The sequence below is a fragment of the Bubalus kerabau genome, chromosome 4, assembly GCF_029407905.1.
Source record: "Bubalus kerabau isolate K-KA32 ecotype Philippines breed swamp buffalo chromosome 4, PCC_UOA_SB_1v2, whole genome shotgun sequence".
In the NCBI taxonomy this organism is placed as follows: Eukaryota; Metazoa; Chordata; class Mammalia; order Artiodactyla; family Bovidae; genus Bubalus; species Bubalus kerabau.
The window spans coordinates 45676797-45696521 of record NC_073627.1 but is presented as its reverse complement, the minus strand read 5'-3'; the positions used below and the strand labels follow the sequence as shown (position 1 = coordinate 45696521).

At 37.8% G+C, this 19725-nt stretch overlaps 1 protein-coding gene across 5 annotated transcripts in view; it reads right to left on the bottom strand.

The window, feature by feature from the left end:
• The window catches only part of NF1 (neurofibromin 1), a 262407-nt gene that overhangs the window by 88083 nt on the left and 154599 nt on the right, over positions 1 to 19725 (bottom strand). For all 5 annotated transcript variants that reach the window (XM_055577184.1, XM_055577188.1, XM_055577185.1 and 2 more), the window contains one exon: positions 16047 to 16157. In XM_055577184.1, the coding sequence (XP_055433159.1) occupies positions 16047 to 16157 (111 nt within the window). The remainder of the gene's footprint in view (positions 1 to 16046; positions 16158 to 19725) is intronic.

Sequence of the window (19725 nt, the reverse complement as noted above, 5' to 3'; positions counted from 1 at the left end):
TAGAAACTGCAAATACTACAAAGATAGAGTGAAAACTATATAAATGTGTTATAGAACTATGTATAAAAACAAAAAACATAAATATGCTGAAATGCTTATATGTATACCAAGTATTTTTATTGCCTGTTTTGTCTTTGAAAAATACAAGAGGTATAAGAAAAGAATTATTGAAATAGGTGTCCAAGGGTTCTAGGTTGACTAAGAAAATGAGACGATGCAAAATGAACTGTGACTAGGGAAGGGGAGGTGAAGAAACTGGAGGGTACCATGACATATAGATCAGAGCCTGAGAAGTACTATCAGATTTCTTGGAAGCATATACAGCTTACGTTAGTTCTACATGGTTAATTGTTGTGCCTCGGACTGTTCTCCAGCAAATCTAACCAGACAAGCTCTTTCTCTCCTAAAAATGAAACAATAACCAAAAAACACCAAAAATCTTCAACAATTGTCTGTGTCTCAGTCAGTCAGGCAGTTCAGTAGCTCAGTCGTGCCTGGCTCTCTGCAACCACAAGGACTGCAGCATGCCAGGCTTCCCTGTCCATCGCTAACTCCCAGAGCTTGCTCAAACTCATGTCCATTGATTTGGTGATGCCATCCAACCATCTCATCCTCTGTCGCCCCTTTTCTTCCTGCCTTCAATCTTTCCCAGCATAAGGGTCTTTTCCAGTGAGACAGTTCTGGCCAAAGGACTGGAGTTGCAGCTTCAGCATCAGTCCTTCCAATGAATATTCAGGACTGATTTCCTTTAGGATTAACTGGTTTGACCTCCTTGCAGTCCAAGGGACTCTCAAGAGTCTTCTCCAGCAACACAGTTCAAAAGCATCAATTCTTCAGCGCTCAGCTTTCTTTATAGTCCAACTCTCACATCCATACATGACTACTGGAAAAACCATAGCTTTGACTAGACGGACCTTTGTTGGCAATGTAATGTCTCTGTTTTTTAATATGCTGTCTAGGTTGGTCATAGCTTTTCTTTCAGGGAGCATCTTTTAATTTCATGGATGCAGTCACCATCTGCAGTGATTTTAGAGCCCAAGAAAATAAAGTCTGTCACTGTGTCCATTGTTTCCCCATCTATTTCCCAGGAAGTGATGGGACTGGATGTCATGATCTTAGTTTTCTGAATGTTGGGTTTTAAGCCAGCTTTTATTACTCTCCTCTTTCACTTTCATCAAGAGGATCTTTAGTTCTTCTTTACTTTCTGCCATAAGGGTGGTATCATTGTGTATCTGAGGTTATTGGTATTTCTCCCGGCAATCTTGATGCCAGCTTGTGCTTCATCCAGCCCAGCATTTCTCATGATGTACTCTGCATATAAGTTAAATAAGTAGGGTGACAATATACAACCTTGATGTACTCCTTTCCCTATTTGGAACCAGTCTGTTGGTCCATGTCCAGTGCTAACCATTGCTTCTTGACCTGCATACAGATTTCTCAGGAGTCAGGTCAGGTGGTCTGGTATTCCCATCTCTTAAAGAATTTTCCAGTTTGTTGTGATCCACACAGTCAAAGGCTTTGGCATAGTCAATAAAGCAGAAATAAATGTTTTTCTGGAACTCTCTTGCTTTTTCCATGATCCAACAGATGTTGGCAATTTGATCTCTGGTTCCTCTGCCTTTTCTAAATCCAGCTTGAACATCTGGAAGTTCATGGTTCATGTACTGTTGAAGTTGTATCTCAGAATAAAATCTAAATTCTTAATAGCTTACTAACATGTATGATCAAGCCCTTGGTTCCCTTTACAGTGCCATCTTAAAAATTTCCAACTCCATCGCACTGTATAGTTCAAACAGAACATCTTTCTATCCCTGTAATTCACCATACTCTCTCTTGCCATGAGGCTCTCAGAAATTCTGCATGTCCTCGCTGCCACACTCCTTTTCCTCTTCTTCCCCTGGCAAACCTTATTCATCCTCTTTATTTCAGTGTAGATATTACCTCCTGCTAGGAGCTTTTTTTGGGGGGGGATCTTGATCTGAATTTATTAAATAAAAGAATTAATATAGAACAAAGATATGACTGGTGGGCTAACAATAACCTACTTAAGACAGACCAAGTCAAACCTCCAAGTCTTTCTTATTCTAGAGCGTAAGTTTCTTCCAACAGGTCAAAGTCACAGCTTCAAAGTCCAGACAAAACAGAGACTAAAGAAAATTTATAAATGAAGGATGATTTGGCTAGCCTGCTATTTGTCACATAAGAAATTAGTTCTAGGTAGTGGGGAGTTACCTCTGGAACAATTCCAGAGAAAGGTTAGTTTTGTTGCTGCTGCTACTAAGTAGTTTCAGTCGTGTCTGACTCTGTGCAACCCCATAGACGGCAGCCCACCAGGCTCCGCCGTCCCTGGGATTCTCCAGGCAAGAACACTGGAGTGGGTTGCCATTTCCTTCTCCAATGCGTGAAAGTGTTGTGAACAATTTAATACAAGTAGATTACTCAAGGGAAATCAAGGAAATAGAAAAAAAAAAAAAAAGCCACCTCAAGGTGTTAATAATGTATTAAGCAGGTTACTTTCCTTCACACTTTCAAAACTGATACAAGTGAGGTTTTTAAGGAGGTTGTCTTTCAAGAAATGTCATTTTTGGTTCAACAGCCCCAACTCTGTTAAGCACGTTCAGGAACCAGTTGAGAGATATGCTCAATACATCCATTTATCTTTTCTTTTTTTTTTTTTATTTTATTTTTTAACTTTACAATATTGTATTGGTTTTGCCAAATATGGCCTGATATTGTGAATTTGTTGGAAGTTATTGATGAAATCAAAGTACAGAAATTAAACATACACATACAAATACTCATAAAAACAGCAAAACTGTACAGTTTTTTCCTGATTAAAACAATTCTAAGAGTATTTAAAGTACATTGTGATTTAGTAGAAAGAGCATGAGTTAAGACTGTCACCAATAGTCTTATCGTGGGTAAATGATTAAATGTGTCCTCTGGTAAAAATCTAAATAACATGTATTCCATATGGGCGTTTACCTGTGGCGGATTCGTTTTGATGTTTGGCAAAACTAACACAGTGTTTCAGGTTTAAAAATAAAATAAAAAAATAAAGAAAGAAAAGATTAAATCATGTACATTAAAGCATTTTGTAGGTGCTACATAAATATTTTAAATATTACTCCTGTGCCTTGTATAAGAGATTCTTGGTAATTAAAAAGGTTAGAGATGGAGATGACTGAACCCAGAGTGGAATATAATTGCTTATGTACCTATCCTCTTTAATTACACTTTAAATATTTTATAAGATTTGTTATTCATTCATTTATATATGGAAAATATAGTTTATCAGTAAAAAAAATTAGATATCTGAATTTCAAATGGGTATCTCAAAGCCAAACATCAAATAAATCTGATGAAATATACTCAATACCAGGAAATGCCGTTTTTCACTTTGTGTTATTCTGTTGCCCATAGTCACAGTTCAAACAGAACACTTCTGGAAGGCTGAGGGAATTCAGATGCCTGTCAAATGCTTGCCTCAACAGAAAATAAACTAAGATTTAATGGCTTTTCATTGACAAAGAAAAAAAAAACAGAACATCACTAAGGAAAAATAAAGATGCCATACACCACAATAACCACTGGGAAGGCCTTTGCTGGCCAATCAAAGCCTCAGTGACCACTACTGCACCTGGGACATTGTATAGTGTAAGAGTAACTGGCACACAGCCACAACTACCCACCAGTTCTATTACTTAACCACGAGACGCTCTGTTGTTATTTCCTCATGCCAATGACAGATAATTAAAGAAAGCTGATACATGTTCAAAAATAATTTCATCTATTTACAGGCTCTAGTATTCTTTTTCATGGTATGGCTTTTCTACAACTGGAAATCTTTCTTGCTTAACAAAGTATACTTTGATAATGTGTTATGAGTCTCTTGCCCTGATATTAAATTTTTTTAAAAGCTGTAGGACATTAAATATGAACTTAGAAACGCACTGTAAAAGCTAAAGCCTCTTTAAAACATAATAAAAGTAATCAAAGAATGAAGGAGTCACCTGAAACTAGTAAAACATCTTCCTATACTATGATGATATGATAAACTGATTTTAATTCTAAATTTCTTTATATTTTTCTTCAAAGTAGTCATGTTTGAGTCTTTAAGCTCTTATTCCAATGAGGCTGTCATTTGTGAAAACACCTTTGGGGGCCTTTCTTTCAAATATTACTACAAGCCAGTTTATATATAACACAAGAAAAAAATCATTTTAAGCAAAAATATTACTAAATGACATTTTACTTTACCAAAAACTTTCAAGAATGAAGATTTTTCTACCACATTTACACAGAACATACTACACTTCCAAAAATGTACTTCTCTTAAAATGTGTGCTCAAAAGCATCAGGATTTAAAGTAAGTACCTCACCTACAACAGTGACTCTTCTGAAGGGAACAATATTCACTTGGATACATTTATCCTTAGATGCTTGTTTTAGAATTTTTACATGTTGTTTCCGGAGAAGGCAATGGTACCCCACTCCAGTACTCCTGCCTGGAAAATCCCATGGACGGAGGAGCCTGGAAGGCTGCAGTCCATGGGGTCGCTGAGGGTTGGACACAACTGAGCAACTTCACTATCACTTTTCACTTTCATGCATTGGAGAAGGAAATGGCAACCCACTCCAGTTTTCTTGCCTGTAGAATCCCAGGGATGGGGGAGCCTGGTGAGCTGCCGTCTATGGGGTCATACAGAGTCGGACAAGACTGAAGTGACTTAGCAGCAGCACATGTTATTTCATAATATCAAACCTCATAAATATATCTCAGGATTATTTCCTTTCAAGGCTTATATATTTACACTAAAAGAGGTGAGCCACAGTTGATTAAAAATATAACTGTTTTCATAGCAATAGATGGACTGCAGCCACTAATTGCTTCTTTTTAAGTACTATCAAGTCATAACTACCAAATTATTCACTATGTATCAATCACTACATCCTCTTTGTCGAGTAAACCAAAGCCTTGTTTCCTAACACCCAAGGCCACTATACTTCTATAAACTAAGGATCACAGAAAACAAAACCACTTGAGAAATCTCCTGGCTCAATTCAGGACTCCAACTCTAATCACTATTATTAAATCAAGTCTTTTTCCTTTAAACTATAGTCATGTGTATCCATAATTAAAATTGGAAATTAGCCTTAACACTATCACTGAATGACACACTTATGTAATATTTATATTATATTGTCAGCAGCCTAGATTAGAGTGCAGCAAACTAGTGTCCAATAACATGCTACTTGCAGCCTGTTTCTGTATGACCTGCAAGGTAAGAATGGTTCTTTTTGGTTAAAAAACCAAACTCAAAACAAAACAAAAACAAGAAAAAAAGAAAAGCTTTATGTGGCTTTTCTAAAGCCTAAAATATTTACTACCTGGTCTTTTGATAAATAAGCTTGCTAACCTCCACTTGGATAACTGATAAAGCTACCCACTCAGTCTGTAAGATAAGGATCAGTTCAATTCAGTTGCTCAGTCGTGTCTGACTCTTTGTGACCCCATGGACTGCAGCACACCAGGCTTCCCTGTCCATCACCAACTCCCAGAGCTTGCTCAAACCCATGTCCATTGAGTCGGTGATGCCATCCAACCATCTCATCTTCTGTTGCCCCTTTTCTTCCTCCCTTCAATCTTTCCTAGTATCAGGGTCTTTTTCAATGAGTCAGTTCTTCACATCAGGTGGCCAAAAGACTGGAGTTTCAGCTTCAGCATCAGTCCTTCCAATGAATATTCAGGACTGATTTCCTTTTGGATGGACTGGTTTGATCTCCTTGCAGTCCAAGGGACTCTCAAGAGTCTTCTCCAACACCACAGTTCAAAAACATCAATTCTTTGGTGCTCAGCTTTCTTTATATAGTCCAACTCCCACATCCATACATGACTACTGGAAAAACCATAATTTGACTAGATGGACTTTTGTCGGCAAAGTAATGTCTCTGTTTTTTAATATGCTATATAGGTTGGTCATAGCTTTTCTTCCAAGGAACAAGCGTCTTTTAATTTCGTGGCTGCAGTTACCATCTGCAGTGATTTTGGAGCCCAAGAAAATAAAGTCTGTCACTGTGTCCATTGTTTCCCCACCTATTTGCCATGAAGTGATGGAACTGGATGCCATGATCTTCATTTTCTGAATGTTGGGTTTTAAGCCAGCTTTTATTACTCTCCTCTTTCACTTTCATCAAGAGGATCTTTAGTTCTTCGCTTTCTGCCCTAAGGGTGATGTCATTGTGTATCTGAGGTTATTGATATTTCTCCTGGCAATCTTGATTTCAGTTTGTGCTTCATCCAGCCTGGCATTTCTCATAATGTACTCTGCATATAAGTTAAATAAGCAGGGTGACAATATACAGCCTTGATGTACTTCTTTCCCGATTTGGAACCAGTCTGTTGTTCTATGTCTGGTTCTAACTGTTGCTTCTTGACCTGTATACAGATTTCTCAGGAGGCAGTTAAGGTGGTCTGGTATTCCCATCTTTTTAAAAATTTTCCACAGTCCGTTGTGATCCACACAGTCAAAGGATAAAGCACAACAACGTAAGGATAAAGTACAACAATTTTTTTGAAGCAGAATCAACAAGACTTAGTGATTAATCAGATGCATGCGGTTACAAAAAGGCTGAAATGAAGACTGATGTTTAGCTTTCTATTTAATAAAGAGAAGGAGGGAATATTGGGAGACAGACACTTCTCCAAACATGTATTTTGCAACTAAAGAGAAATGTGCTCTTTTTCTTATATGATTCCTACAGTGAAGAGACTGATATTCTACTGTAGAAGTACTTACGTACAATTCTAAGATACTCACATTTAAGTCTAACATAACAATAGTCTGTTTTTGCACATGTGGATATACACTTTCTCAGGAAGCTTCCAAATATCTTTTTGAAACATAACTGTCCACAATGAAAAGTCACTTGCTACTACACGGTATTGGGGGAAAAAAAGAAACAAGCAGCCCAAAATGGAGTCACTTGTGTTAAAATTAAGACTTAATACCAAATCTAACTGCAGTTACAACCTTCTCCAGGAATGTAATCCTAACCAGTGGAATCTTCTGGTCAGTACCAATGAGATAATCATTTGCATCCCCCAAAAGGAAGATGAGATAATCTGCCACACAGACAGATGCTTTTCATCCCCCATGTAAGTTACTTAAGCTTGAAATAATTTTTTATGATTTCCTTGTCTTGCCTTTAAAAATGTTCTCTTTCCATAATCCTCTGGAGCTCCTCTCTATTAGACAGGATGCTGTCCAATTCATAAACTGTTCAATAAAACCAATTAGATCTTTAAAATTTACTTGGTTTAATTTCTGTTACTTTACATAGGTAAAGGATGTGAATGCACTTTTGACCTACATCATACAAGTAAGAAATCCTCTCAAAAGAGAAACCAGAAAGTGGAGAGGGGACTTAAACTCAGGCCTCTGAGTTGCAAATTTATGTTTATGGTGCAGGGAAAGCTGTAAATGACCAAATGTCTAAAATAATAGACATATCAGCCTCCCCCATGAAGAAACAAAGATGAGATATTTCAATAAATCCCAGTGTTTGTTGTACACTACTCTGTACAAGTACTCACTGGGCCAGAAGGTACAAAGAAGAGGTTGTACCTGATCACAAGGAAGCCAGAGGATACAATAGAGTAAAAAGAGTCTGATACATGCGCTAGACACACCAAGTCCTAAAATGTCTGATTTGGAAGTATAGAATTAAGAAAGGCTCACATAAAAAGGGCTTCCCTGGTGGCTCAGAGGGTCAAGCACCCTGCAATGCAGGAGACCTGGGTTTGATCCCTGGGTCAGGAAGATCCCCTGGATAAGGAAATGGCAACCCACTCCAGTACTCTTGCCTGGAAAATCCCATGGACAGAGAAGCCTGGTAGACTACCGTCCATGGGATCACAAAGAATTGGACACGACTGAGAGACTTCTCTTTACATAAAATGATGCTGCCATCAGAGTTAGACACTGAAGGAAGAATGGAATTTTGAATGAGGAAGAAATACTCTGGGCAGATGGGAGAGACTGCACAAAGATAAAGAAGCAGGGGTATTTAAAGGCATGAATAATGGCAAATGATTTCTTTTGGGGGGGGAGCATTTAAGTGCTGCAGAGTTCAGAAATTTTAATTGTACTTAATTATCATCAAAGACTTGGGCAGCTTAAGATCAATAAGAAGAAAATAAGAAATCAAAGGTAATGATGCAGTTAATTTGAGAAAGATATATCTGTGTATAAGATTAGGAAAAGAAAAAAATGTTGAATTTAAAATTTTAAGTAAGTTGAGATTGAGGCGTTTGAAGCATCAATAAAAATTTACATGTGCATTATCTTAGTGCTCTGATTTATAATATCTACTCTGGTTGCTAAGAGGCTTTTTATGTTTACTTCTTAGGTCTGATCATACAAACTTTCAATTTAATAGAGGTCTGTACCTAATATAAATAAGATTTATACTCTTTATACTATACTCTACATACCTAATATAAATGATTTAGCAAGCACTGGTTCTATAATTTATTCAGGAGGAAAAAGAAACCTTCACAGCCAAGTAAAACAAGACAGAAACATGTACTGACTTGTACTTCTGCCATTTATGAAGCAATTTCCTTGTATGTCAACACAATTGTTCACAGCCCTGCAATTTTTAAAAAGAGCCAGCTAATGTGATGAAAACATTAGCACAAAACAACCCAACTTCCCTGTGTGCCCCTCATTAAGGAAAAGCAGTGACCAAAAGATGAAATTCCTTTGAAGAATTTATTCCATGTGCTTCAATGTGAGCTATTTAATGTACTAAAACAAAACTCTGCAAACTCAATATGAAAAGTGGCACTTTGACATGCAATTCTTTTCTATTTAGTTTTAAATGAATAAAGTTTAACCTCTTTTCTAATAGAATAATTATTTACTAGAACTCTAGAGCCTCTAGAAAGCTATATTCTTGAATTATTTTGAAAACTTCCAATATAATCCTAGCCAAAAACTACCCTCTAAACATATATACAATATATTTTAAGAAAAAAAATCTGTCTCTAATATACTTACTCAATTTTAAGTCATGATAATCACAGTAGGCAAAGAGTATATTCCTGTAGTTAGTTCAATCCAATGAAGACATTCGCTAATGCAAAACATGGGTAAAAGGAATAACAAAGTGGTATTCACAGGGTTCTTTATGTAAGTGACTAGATTTTAGAAAGACTTTATTTGCATTTCTCCATCTCTGCCACAGTCTGTTTGCACCCGTTTGGAAAGCACTCAATAGGTCATTTCCAAAACGCAAATACCAGGTCAAGTTTATAACACGTGACTTACTCACTAATTCTATTTAAACAGCACACAGTGAGTAAGAAATTAGATTCCCCATAGGACACTGGAGAAAGCCTGAAGCCTTTAAAGAAAAAAAACATCAAAAGGTAATATTAAATTGAAATTTTCTCAGTTACACATTAGAACCAAATGTAAATTTAGCATATATTAGATTTCAAAGTTTGAGCTTTAAGTTAAAAAAAAAAAGAACAGTTAACTATGTTCAACATGGGCTAGCTGCTTTTTCTCAATCATGGCAAACCATTAGATTTGAAGACAGGATAAAAAAAAATTAGCCTTACTTTAAAAATAGTTTACTAGTAAACTTTTTGTATATGTCTATAGTATGTCTTCATAGTCCCCATCTACTAATGAACACTAGACTAAGATTCAGACTCAAGTTCTAGTTCTGGTCATTTTCAGATATGCATCCTCAGGCAAATTATGCCCTTTGTCTGAGCCCATCTGTAAAATCAAAGAGTTGATACTGATCATTTCTGAATTTCCTTTTATATTAAAAACTATCTGTTAAACCAAGGTTGGCATTTTCCTGGTACTGAGATAAGGTTTTCTTCATTCCCTCTTCCCTCCTCACCATCACTTTAAAAAATGTAAGTTCTTATATTTGTTTATGATCCAAGTGTTAGATTAATTTTCTATATTATTTTGAAACAGGAAAATGATATTCAAGTCATTATTCACTTTGCTCCTACTGTTTGCTGATGTCACTTTGGGGATAACCAAAGCAATACCAAAGGATACCAGCCTAAGTTCTAAGACAACCACAAATCCCAACACAACTCCAAAGCTCCAAACATCTCTGGATCCCAAGGCAACTTCCAATCCCAAGGCAACAAAGAATACGGAAGTGACCTCAACGATAGCCACAACCATGAATACAGAAAGTGTAGCCACAACCATGAATACAGAAAGTGTAGCCACAACCAAGAATGTGAAAAGTGCAGCCACAACCATGAGTAAAAAAAGTGCAGCCACAACCATGAGTAAAAAAAGTACAGCCACAACCAAGATGATGAAAAGTGCAGCCACAACCAAGAAGATGAAAAGTGTAGCCACAACCAAGAAGACGAAAAGTGCAGCCACAACCAAGAAGACGAAAAGTGCAGCCACAACCAAGATGATGAAAAGTGCAGCCACAACCAAGAAGATGAAAAGTGCAGCCACAACCATGAGCACAAGAAGTGTAGCCACAACCAAGAATATGGAAAATGGTGGCACCAAATTGAATACAATGGCCAGCACTCATGTTCTTTTCTATGTCATATTTTTGTTGTTTTTTGTACACTTAGGCTGAAGTGGACTTGGACTGTCTGCATTGTTATCTCAGTTCATTATATCTGCTGAACGGCAACAAGCACACTAGGAAAATCAAATTTATTTCAACTTACTTCTGAGTAAATTATTATCATCCTAGTTTAATTTGGTTGTTTGCAAATTTTAATTGTGTAAGTTTAATCATAACCTTAATATGATGGCTTCCTTCCTTATAAATGCTAAAAAAGGCAAAATACTCTGTTTGCCTTTTAAATGTTTGCAAAACTGAGTTGCAACTTGGGGTTTTACATTAAAGGTGTAAGAGAAGAAATTATGTTGGTGACATTTAACCAAAGTATACTTCTGTGTGGGTGTGCGTGCATGCGTGGGTGTGTGTGTGTGTGTGTGTCTGTGTGAAAAGGACAGGGGATTGCGGATAGGGGTTGAGGATGGCATGTGTTATTCTGCATTTATTTTTTATTAAATAGACAAAAGGATAAACTATAGTGCTCTACAAAACAATACACCTGTCACCATATTCCATAAATGTGTAATAGTAATATGTTGTTACAATAAAAAAGATTCCAATTCTGCTAACATTTGGAGTACAGACTACAGCTGCTCCAATGACAAAGTTATCTTACTCTGTATACACTTCTGTCTTTTACTGCAAAGGGTCATTTGTCAATTTGATGCCTAGAATTCAGAATTCTTCCTTACAGAAATATACCCCATAAGTACTGGTAAGATTTTCATGCTGGTCTACAAAGATTTATTTAAGCTAAAAACCTAGTACTTGACAGTGATAATAACCATGTATGAACAGCTCTGATTCTTACTAGTTGTGCCACCTTGAGCTTAATTCCCAACCCAGTGAAACTCGCAAACAAACTGGTAATAAACATACTTCAAATGAATCACTTGGGGTATCTGTTAGATAGATTAGGCTCTACCCTGAAATTTTGATTTAGCAGCCCATGTAGGGCCTGGAGATACATGTTTGTTTGATAGCTAGATTTGTGAATGACTAACAGTGTCTCTAAATTTCAGTTTATAAGTCAGTCAGTCATTGGCAGTAATAATACCTCAGCAGGTTATTTTAAGGGTTAAATGAAAAAGTATATAATATGCATGGTTTGCCTAAGGCAGAGAAAGCACTCAGTAAATTTTAGCCGTTATCATTATTATTACTAACACCTAAAAAGCAATTGCCAGGTATCACAATATACCTAAGAGGAAAACTCTTCATTGCACTTTTAGGTTTTATAGTTTTAATTATTCTGACAAAAATAATATGCGTTCCTGGCAACAAGTCAAACAACAGAGATATATAATAGGAATTCTGTAGCTGACCCTCTGCGTGCTCCAGTCATGCTCCTGAGAACACCACTGTGAAGAGTTTGGCGTGCACGTTCACAGGCCTGTCAGTCTGCGCATATCACATGCCTGTGCACACACACCCGTGTTCCTCCTCATCATGCACGATAAATGTCGAGGGCCATCTTTCTGGATATTTGAAAAGCTGCATTAGAGGACTTTCTGTTACTTTTGCCAGCTCAGAACCCACTTTTCCTCATTCTGATATTGGCAGTCCGATTTCCCTTTGGGAAACCCTGCTCCTGTGCCCTCCCCTCACACCTTTCAGTTGATGCAGTTTAAGCTGCCTTCACCAGTGAGCTCCAGGGATGGGCGTATGACTCAGACCTAGATAAACCAAGAAATTCTATCCCCCTTGCCATAGCGAATGCCTCAGGAATTGGCAGGTGACTCGGGCCAATAAGACTAGTACTTTTGCTGTTATTACTGGGAAAGAAGCATTTTTCACTGGGTTGTTAAGCTGGGAGAACACAAATCACCACTGGGCATAGCTTAGGAAGAGCTGCCTGGGAATAAAATCAACACAAAGTAGAGTCAAGACACAGAGAAGACACATGTTCTCCAGATGGCATTGTTCAAAGCCCTACATACAGTCATGCAAGAAGCCAGTCCATCTCCTGATCTCCTTGGGTACATCTACCAATTGATATGCTTTCTGGTTTACACAAGTGTAAATTTCATTTCTGTTACATGTAACAAGCAAAAACAACACAAAACACAAAAACACATTAACACATTATTCCATAATACAGATGTATCATTATTTATTCAACAGTTTCCTTTTGATACAAAGCTATATATTATATATATATATATATAAAATATATATTTGCCACTATAAATAATACTGCAACAACGGACATGAACTTGGGCAAACTCTGGGAGATGATGAGGGACAGGGAGGCCTGATGTACTGCAGTCCATGGGGTCGTGAAGAGTCAGACATGACTGGGTGGCTGAACAGCAACAAAAACTGTCCTTGTATTTATGGGACTTTATTAGAGGTCAGGTTCAAAGGTATACAGGAGAGAATAGAAGGAAAAGACTAAAAACTAAATTAGGTCAAAATTACGAAGCAACCATCATGCCTGACTTGACATGAATCTGGACTTTATTCAGAAACTGAATGGTGCTACTTAACAAACAGAGACAGGATTAGATTTGAACTGGAACTGCCTCTAGAAGCAATGGTAAGATGACCTGGAAGTAGTTATGTGGGGTTTAGGGAGTAGGAGAATAATTCTGCATTAGTACAGGTTAAAGCTAATAAGAGAGTCTCAGTAATGGCAGTGGGGGGAAATGAATTCAAAAGACATTTCCAAAGTACCTAAAATTAAGCCATTAAGAACCAATTAAAAAAATAAAACACATACCTTAGGACATCCCCCGATAAATGAATAGCACTAGGAGGTTATTTCAAATCACATGACTACTGGGCTAGGAGAAGTACATGACTTAGGGCAGCCAGGAATCCACTGGCTGGCCAGGACATAGCATTAAGGGTTTTGCCAAACAGGTATCTGTAGCTGAACCATGTTCTCTTTGTGGAATTTGAACTGTGAAGTACTGAGGTAATGAAGAACTGACTAGCTAGGGCTAATGCTGAAGAGATACAGAAAGAGGAAATCATGAGACACAGCTGAATGTGAAGCCAAGAAAGAGGCAACAAGTCAGTTCCAGGACTGACGGACACCTAAGTGCTGTCTGCACCTGCTCTAAGTCATGTTTTTTCTGAGGCCCACCTTCTTAAGAAAGTGAGAATGATTTCTCTGTAAAAACTGAGCCCTGACTAAAACAGCTTTACTGATTTGCCTAGATGACACAACTAAAATCAAGACATGGTGATTGATAATGAGGAGGATAAACAAAAGAGAGAAGAATTTTAAATGATTAGGGTTTCTAGAGTGAGAAGGGATGGTGATGCTATTGAGAAAGAGAATATGGTGCAAAGAGGAAGTTGATTTGAATATACACCAAATTAAGTTTTGGACATTTCAAGTCTAAAAGGTCTGTGGACTATCTGTAAGGAGGCTGGAATCCATAGTTCAAAAGACATAAGCTAATACATGGTAGTTAGTCTAAGCCACAAAAACAAAGGAATATCAAAAAGTCAAACCTAAGTGTTCTCTGACAAAGTTCACTGAACAGAGACAAGGCCTTTACGACCTGCTCCTGCTCCTGTACTCCTCCACAGTAGAGTGGGTCGCTCTACCCTGAGTGATCATGTGCTCAACCGTCCTGACCTGAGGCTTCACACCAGGTGACAATGAAGCCAGGAGGCACTCTCGTACGTCTAAATAAGAGACTGAAATGTAGACTGAAGTTGGCAGAGTCACACCCCAAAACAAACAAACAAAAAAGAAAACCTTAAACATACTCTGTATGCTTATAGAACTTTATAGGTCACAAAATACTTTATGGGAGAGGTAGGCAGGATAGTTTTTCTAAGCAACTCCCCTTCTTTAACATATGAAGAAACAGAGTCATTAAAACTAACTTGTCTAAGAAGCAGCAGAGCTGGGAACCCTCAGCACACTCAAGTCACTCTATTACATGGGTCTCTAGGAAATCCCACTGATTCAATCTCACAGGTGTCTGCATCAGGCCCAAGCTACTTTCCTTTGGCCTTGTATAGTATACAGACCACCACAGAGAAGGAATATAATCTTACACTCTGATCCTGGAGGAAAAAACCAGCTTTAAGGTTTTCCAGAAATCTTTGAAACTTGTAAACTAACAAGAATTTAAAGGGGGAGGAGGACACATGTCTACCTACCTCTCTCACCAATGTTTCACTTTTAATTACTTAGACAAAATAGGGAAAATCAAAATACACTGGTGGTATTAAAGATTGGGATTGGTATACAAGGATGGTTCATCTCAACTGCAAAAGATAATTAAAATCCTAGGCAATTGAGAAACAGCATCTGAGGTGAAAGTTGGAAAGAAGACTTATGGGAAGGTGAAGAGACGTTCCTCAGAACTGCTGGAGAGGAAGGCTAAGGATAAATGCAAGTTTCTATGCCCTCTTGATTCCCTAACACACAGTTCTTGGGATTTCTTGGTTTAACGTTGTCTGCATTATCCCATTAAATCAGTTTCCCGCCTCCCACCTTCCATTTATCACTCCACTGCCACTCCTCCCTAACCTCCACTTATTTCTTATACACTGCCAAATTTTTTTGCCATTCATGATCATTAAAAGTCTACTGATGTAATTCTTCAATTTATATTAAATTCAGGAAACTCAGAAAGATTAATTCCTACAGCCTAGTGGAATAGCAGAACTAAGAGAAAACATAGCCCCTGAGATTCCAAAGCCAGTGGTCTATTATATAACATTGTCCCTAAGGTTCAATTACCAAAAGTTTATATCAATAAACTAAATGGGAAAGAAGGAAAACTGACCAAATAATACTACAGACAAGTTCTCCAATGGAACGCAGAATAAACCAAGAAAGAAAAGAGAATGGCAGGGAAAGCAACGTGAGCATTAGACCTATTGTGAAGGAGGAGCATTTCAAGAAAGGCTTCCTGGGAATTAGCTTTGGCTGAAGACAGCACAAATAAATACAATCAATTTTTCAGGCTGTCACTTGTGCCATATCTTTATAGACACTTCCCACAGCGTCTCTGAATTATTCGTTAAATCACCCTGATGTTGCCTTACCAGGCCTATTATTAAAAGCTCTCAGATTCTTCAAATTTTATTTCCATTACAAAAAGGTTTCTCAGTATCATGTTGCAGATACTATTTAAACAGAATACACCAGAAAACAAAAGACTGTGATATTTTTTTTGACTCTTTGTAATTAATTCGCTGTAGGTGGCATAAAAAATGATGTAATACAGGGAAGCAAATATGAAACAGGTACTATGAACAGCAATTTATAATAGATGGAGCACCATTTGGGGACAAGATGGCTGTTTACTAGCTACATTCTCCCAGGAAAACTTGTCTCCAACTCTGGTAAAGTCAAACAGGAAAAACCAAACTTGCTGTCTCTCTACATTTTCTACCATTTTAAAAACTCTGGTAAGAGAAACTAAAACAGTGTTTCTTACCTCCGTGCAACATAATAAAATATAGGATTCCCAGCTTTGGAAGTCCCAGCTTGGTAGAAAATACTTAATGTTTTCAAAGCCTTGAACTCTTCTTTTTCATGTACTTGATGCCTGAAAGAAAAAAGAGGACAGTAACTCACAGACTTTATATTGTTCATTGATATTTACAAAAGTCTACAACTGGAACAATGATAAAATATACAAAATGGCAAAATATCTTAAAAGCAACATACTTTCTGAAGGGCAATGTGGTAACAAGCACTAAAAGTTTCAAGGAGCTATTATTTGAACCTCGGACTGCAAGGAGAATCAAACCAGTCCATCCTAAAGGAAATCAGTCCTGAATATTCATTGGAAGGACTGATGCTGAAGCTGAAGCTCCAATACTCTGGCCACCTGATGTGAAGAACTGACTCATTTGAAAAGACCCTGATGCTGGCAAAGATTGAAGGCGGAAGGAGAAGGGGACGACAGAGGATGAGATGGTGGAATGGCATCATTGACTCAATGAACATGAGTTTGAGTAAACTCCAGGAGTTGGTGATGGACAGGGAGGCCTGGCGTGCTGCAGTCCATGGGGTTGCAGAGTCTGATATGACTGAGTGGCTGAACTGATTATTTGAACCATTAGGATAACATTAAGAAAACTACTGGACAGGGATATTAATCATAGAATTGCTTTTAACCATTTTTCTTTCTAGACAGAAGTTTTTGAATTTTATTGATTTGTTTAAGAGTTCAGTTTATGAAGCTTTCCTTACCCTGGTTTACTGATTTTGAATGAGTGAGAAAGGTCCATATGTTCTTCTTTATGGGAGTTTATCCTCACGAATGGTGTATCTTTTTACAGATGGTTACTTACTGGTACAGTTGTACCAATACAATTTATTAAAAGGCCATTCTAATCTCCCTGATTCTGAGTATCACTTTTATACTTCAGTTCAGTTCAGTCGCTCAGTTGTGTCTCTTTGCGACGCCATGAACCGCAGCATGCCAGGCTTCCCTGTCTATCACCAACTCCCGGAGTCCACCGAAACCCATGTCTATTGAGTCGGTGATGCCATCCAACCATCTCATCCTCTGTCATCCCCTTCTCCTCCTGCCCTCAATCTTTCCCAGCATCAGGGTCTTTTCAAATGAGTCAGCTCTTCGCATCAGGTGGCCAAAGTATTGGAGTTTCAGCTTCAACATCAGTCCTGCCAATGAACACCCAGGACTGATCTCCTTTAGGATGGACTGGTTGGATCTCTTTGCAGTCCAAGGGACTCTCAAGAATCTTCTCCAACACCACAGTTCAAAAGCATCAATTCATTGGCACTCACTCAGCTTTCTTTATAGTCCAACTCTCACATCCATACATGACCACTGGGAAAACCATAGCCTTGACTAGACAGACCTTTGTGGGCCAAGTAATGTCTCTGCTTTTCAATATGCTGTCTAGGCTGGTCTTAACCTTCCTTCCAAGGAGTAAGCGTCTTTTAATTTCATGGCTGCAATCACCATCTGCAGTGATTTTGGAGCCCCCCAAAATAAAATCTGACACTGTTTCCACTGTTTCCCCATCTATTTGCCATGAAGTGATGGGACCAGATGCCATGATCTTAGTTTTCTGAATGTTGAGTTTTAAGCCAACTTTTTCACTCTCCTCTTTCACTTTCATCAAGAGGCTTTTTAGTTCCTCGTCACTTTCTGCCATAAGGGTGGTGTCATCTGCATATCTGAGGTTACTGATATTTCTCCTGGCAATCTTGATGCCAGCTTGTGCTTCCTCCAGCCCAGCGTTTCTCATGATGTACTCTGCATAGAAGTTAAATAAGCAGGGTGACAATATACAGCCTTGATGTACTCATTTTCCTATTTGGAACCAGTCTGTTGTTCCATGTCCAGTTCTAACTGTTGCTTCCTGACCTGCATACAGGTTTCTCAAGAGGCAGGTCAGGTGGTCTGGTATTCCCATCTCTTTCAGAATTTTCCACAGTTTATTGTGATCCACACAGTCAAAGCCTTTGGCATAGTCAATAAAGCAGAAATAGATGTTTTTCTGGAATTCTCTTGCTTTTTTGATGATCCAGCGGATGTTGGCAATTTGATCTTTGGTTTCTCTGCCTTTTCTAAACCCAGCTTGAACATCTGGAAGTTCATAGTTCACGTATTGCTGAGGCCTGGCTTGGAGAATATTAAGCATCACTTTACTAGCGTGTGAGATGAGTGCAATTGTGCAGTAGTTGGAGCATTCTTTGGCATTGCCTTTCTTTGGGATTGGAATGAAAACTGACCTTTTCCAATCCTGTGGCCACTGCTGAATTCCAAATTTGCTGGCATATTGAGTGCAGCACTTTCACAGCATCATCTTTCAGGATTTGAAATAGCTCAACTGGAATTCCACCATCTCCACTAGCTTTGTTTGTAGTGATGCTTCCTATACTTTTATATACTTCCTATACTTTTATACTTATACACTTATATATATTTAAATACACTTAAAAAAAGGCATGGTTTAATTATTATATATTCTGTTCAACACAGCGTGTGTCTTTAACCTGAAGATTTATGTCATTTACCAGCCCTGGAAAATTCTCATCTGTTGTCTCTTCAAATATTACCTCTTCACTACTCTTTAAGCTCTATTTATTAGATATGTTGGAACTTCTCATTCTATAACCTCCATCTCTTAAACTCTTTCATATTTTCCATTTCTTTATCTCTGTGTGTAACAGTCCATGGAATTCTTCAGGCCAGAATACTGGAATGGGTAACCTTTCCCCTCTCCAGGGGATCTTTCCAACCCAGGGACTGAACCCAGGTCTCCAGCATTGCAGGCATTTTCTTTACCAGCTGAGCCACAAGGGAAGCCCAAGAATACTAGAGTGGGCAGCCTATCCCTTCTCCAGTGGATCTTTCTGACCCAGGAATCTAACTGGGGTCTCCTGCATTGCAGGTGGATTCTTCACCAACTGAGCTATCAGGAAAGCCCACATACTAAATAATTTGCTCCAAAATTCTCTTCTAGCTATGTATGTGTTTAAAAATATTTCTTTTACCTAGTATTTCTATGTGTCTTGGGGGTGGGAGAAGAGGCTATATTACATCAGTTCATCATACTGCTGCTACCAAGTGAGCATTTGCTTAGTATCAATGGAGACAACATATAGCATTTCAGAAGGGAAACAGGTACACATATGTATGGATAAATGACTAGGAGGCTATCTGCCAAATGTTAACTGAATTATCTCTAACAGGTGAAATAACTGAAAATTTTTTCCTTTTTAGATTTCTGTGTTTTGACTAATTTAACAATTATTAGTTTTCTAGTTGACAACATTATAAAGCTACTTCCATTTTTTAAAAGAAAAATGAGTCTCAGGGAGCATCAGTGGAAACTTAGAACAAAAATATTATTTAATGCTTATGAAACACTTTATATATACACCAGATATTGTTCTAAGTATCTTACACATATTATATCATTTAGTGTTCAAAAGCACAGAGGATTGTTTTGTAGGAAGGTTAAAAGGACTAATGAAGTTTTCTTTGAAAAATGGAAAAATGGCAAGGACATCCTTAGCAATGCTGAATAAAACATAGTTTTATATGTTTATATAATTTTCAACTAAGTAACATGAAAATTTTGCATTGAAAATATTCCTTTAATAACGTAGGAATAAGTCAGACAGACTGA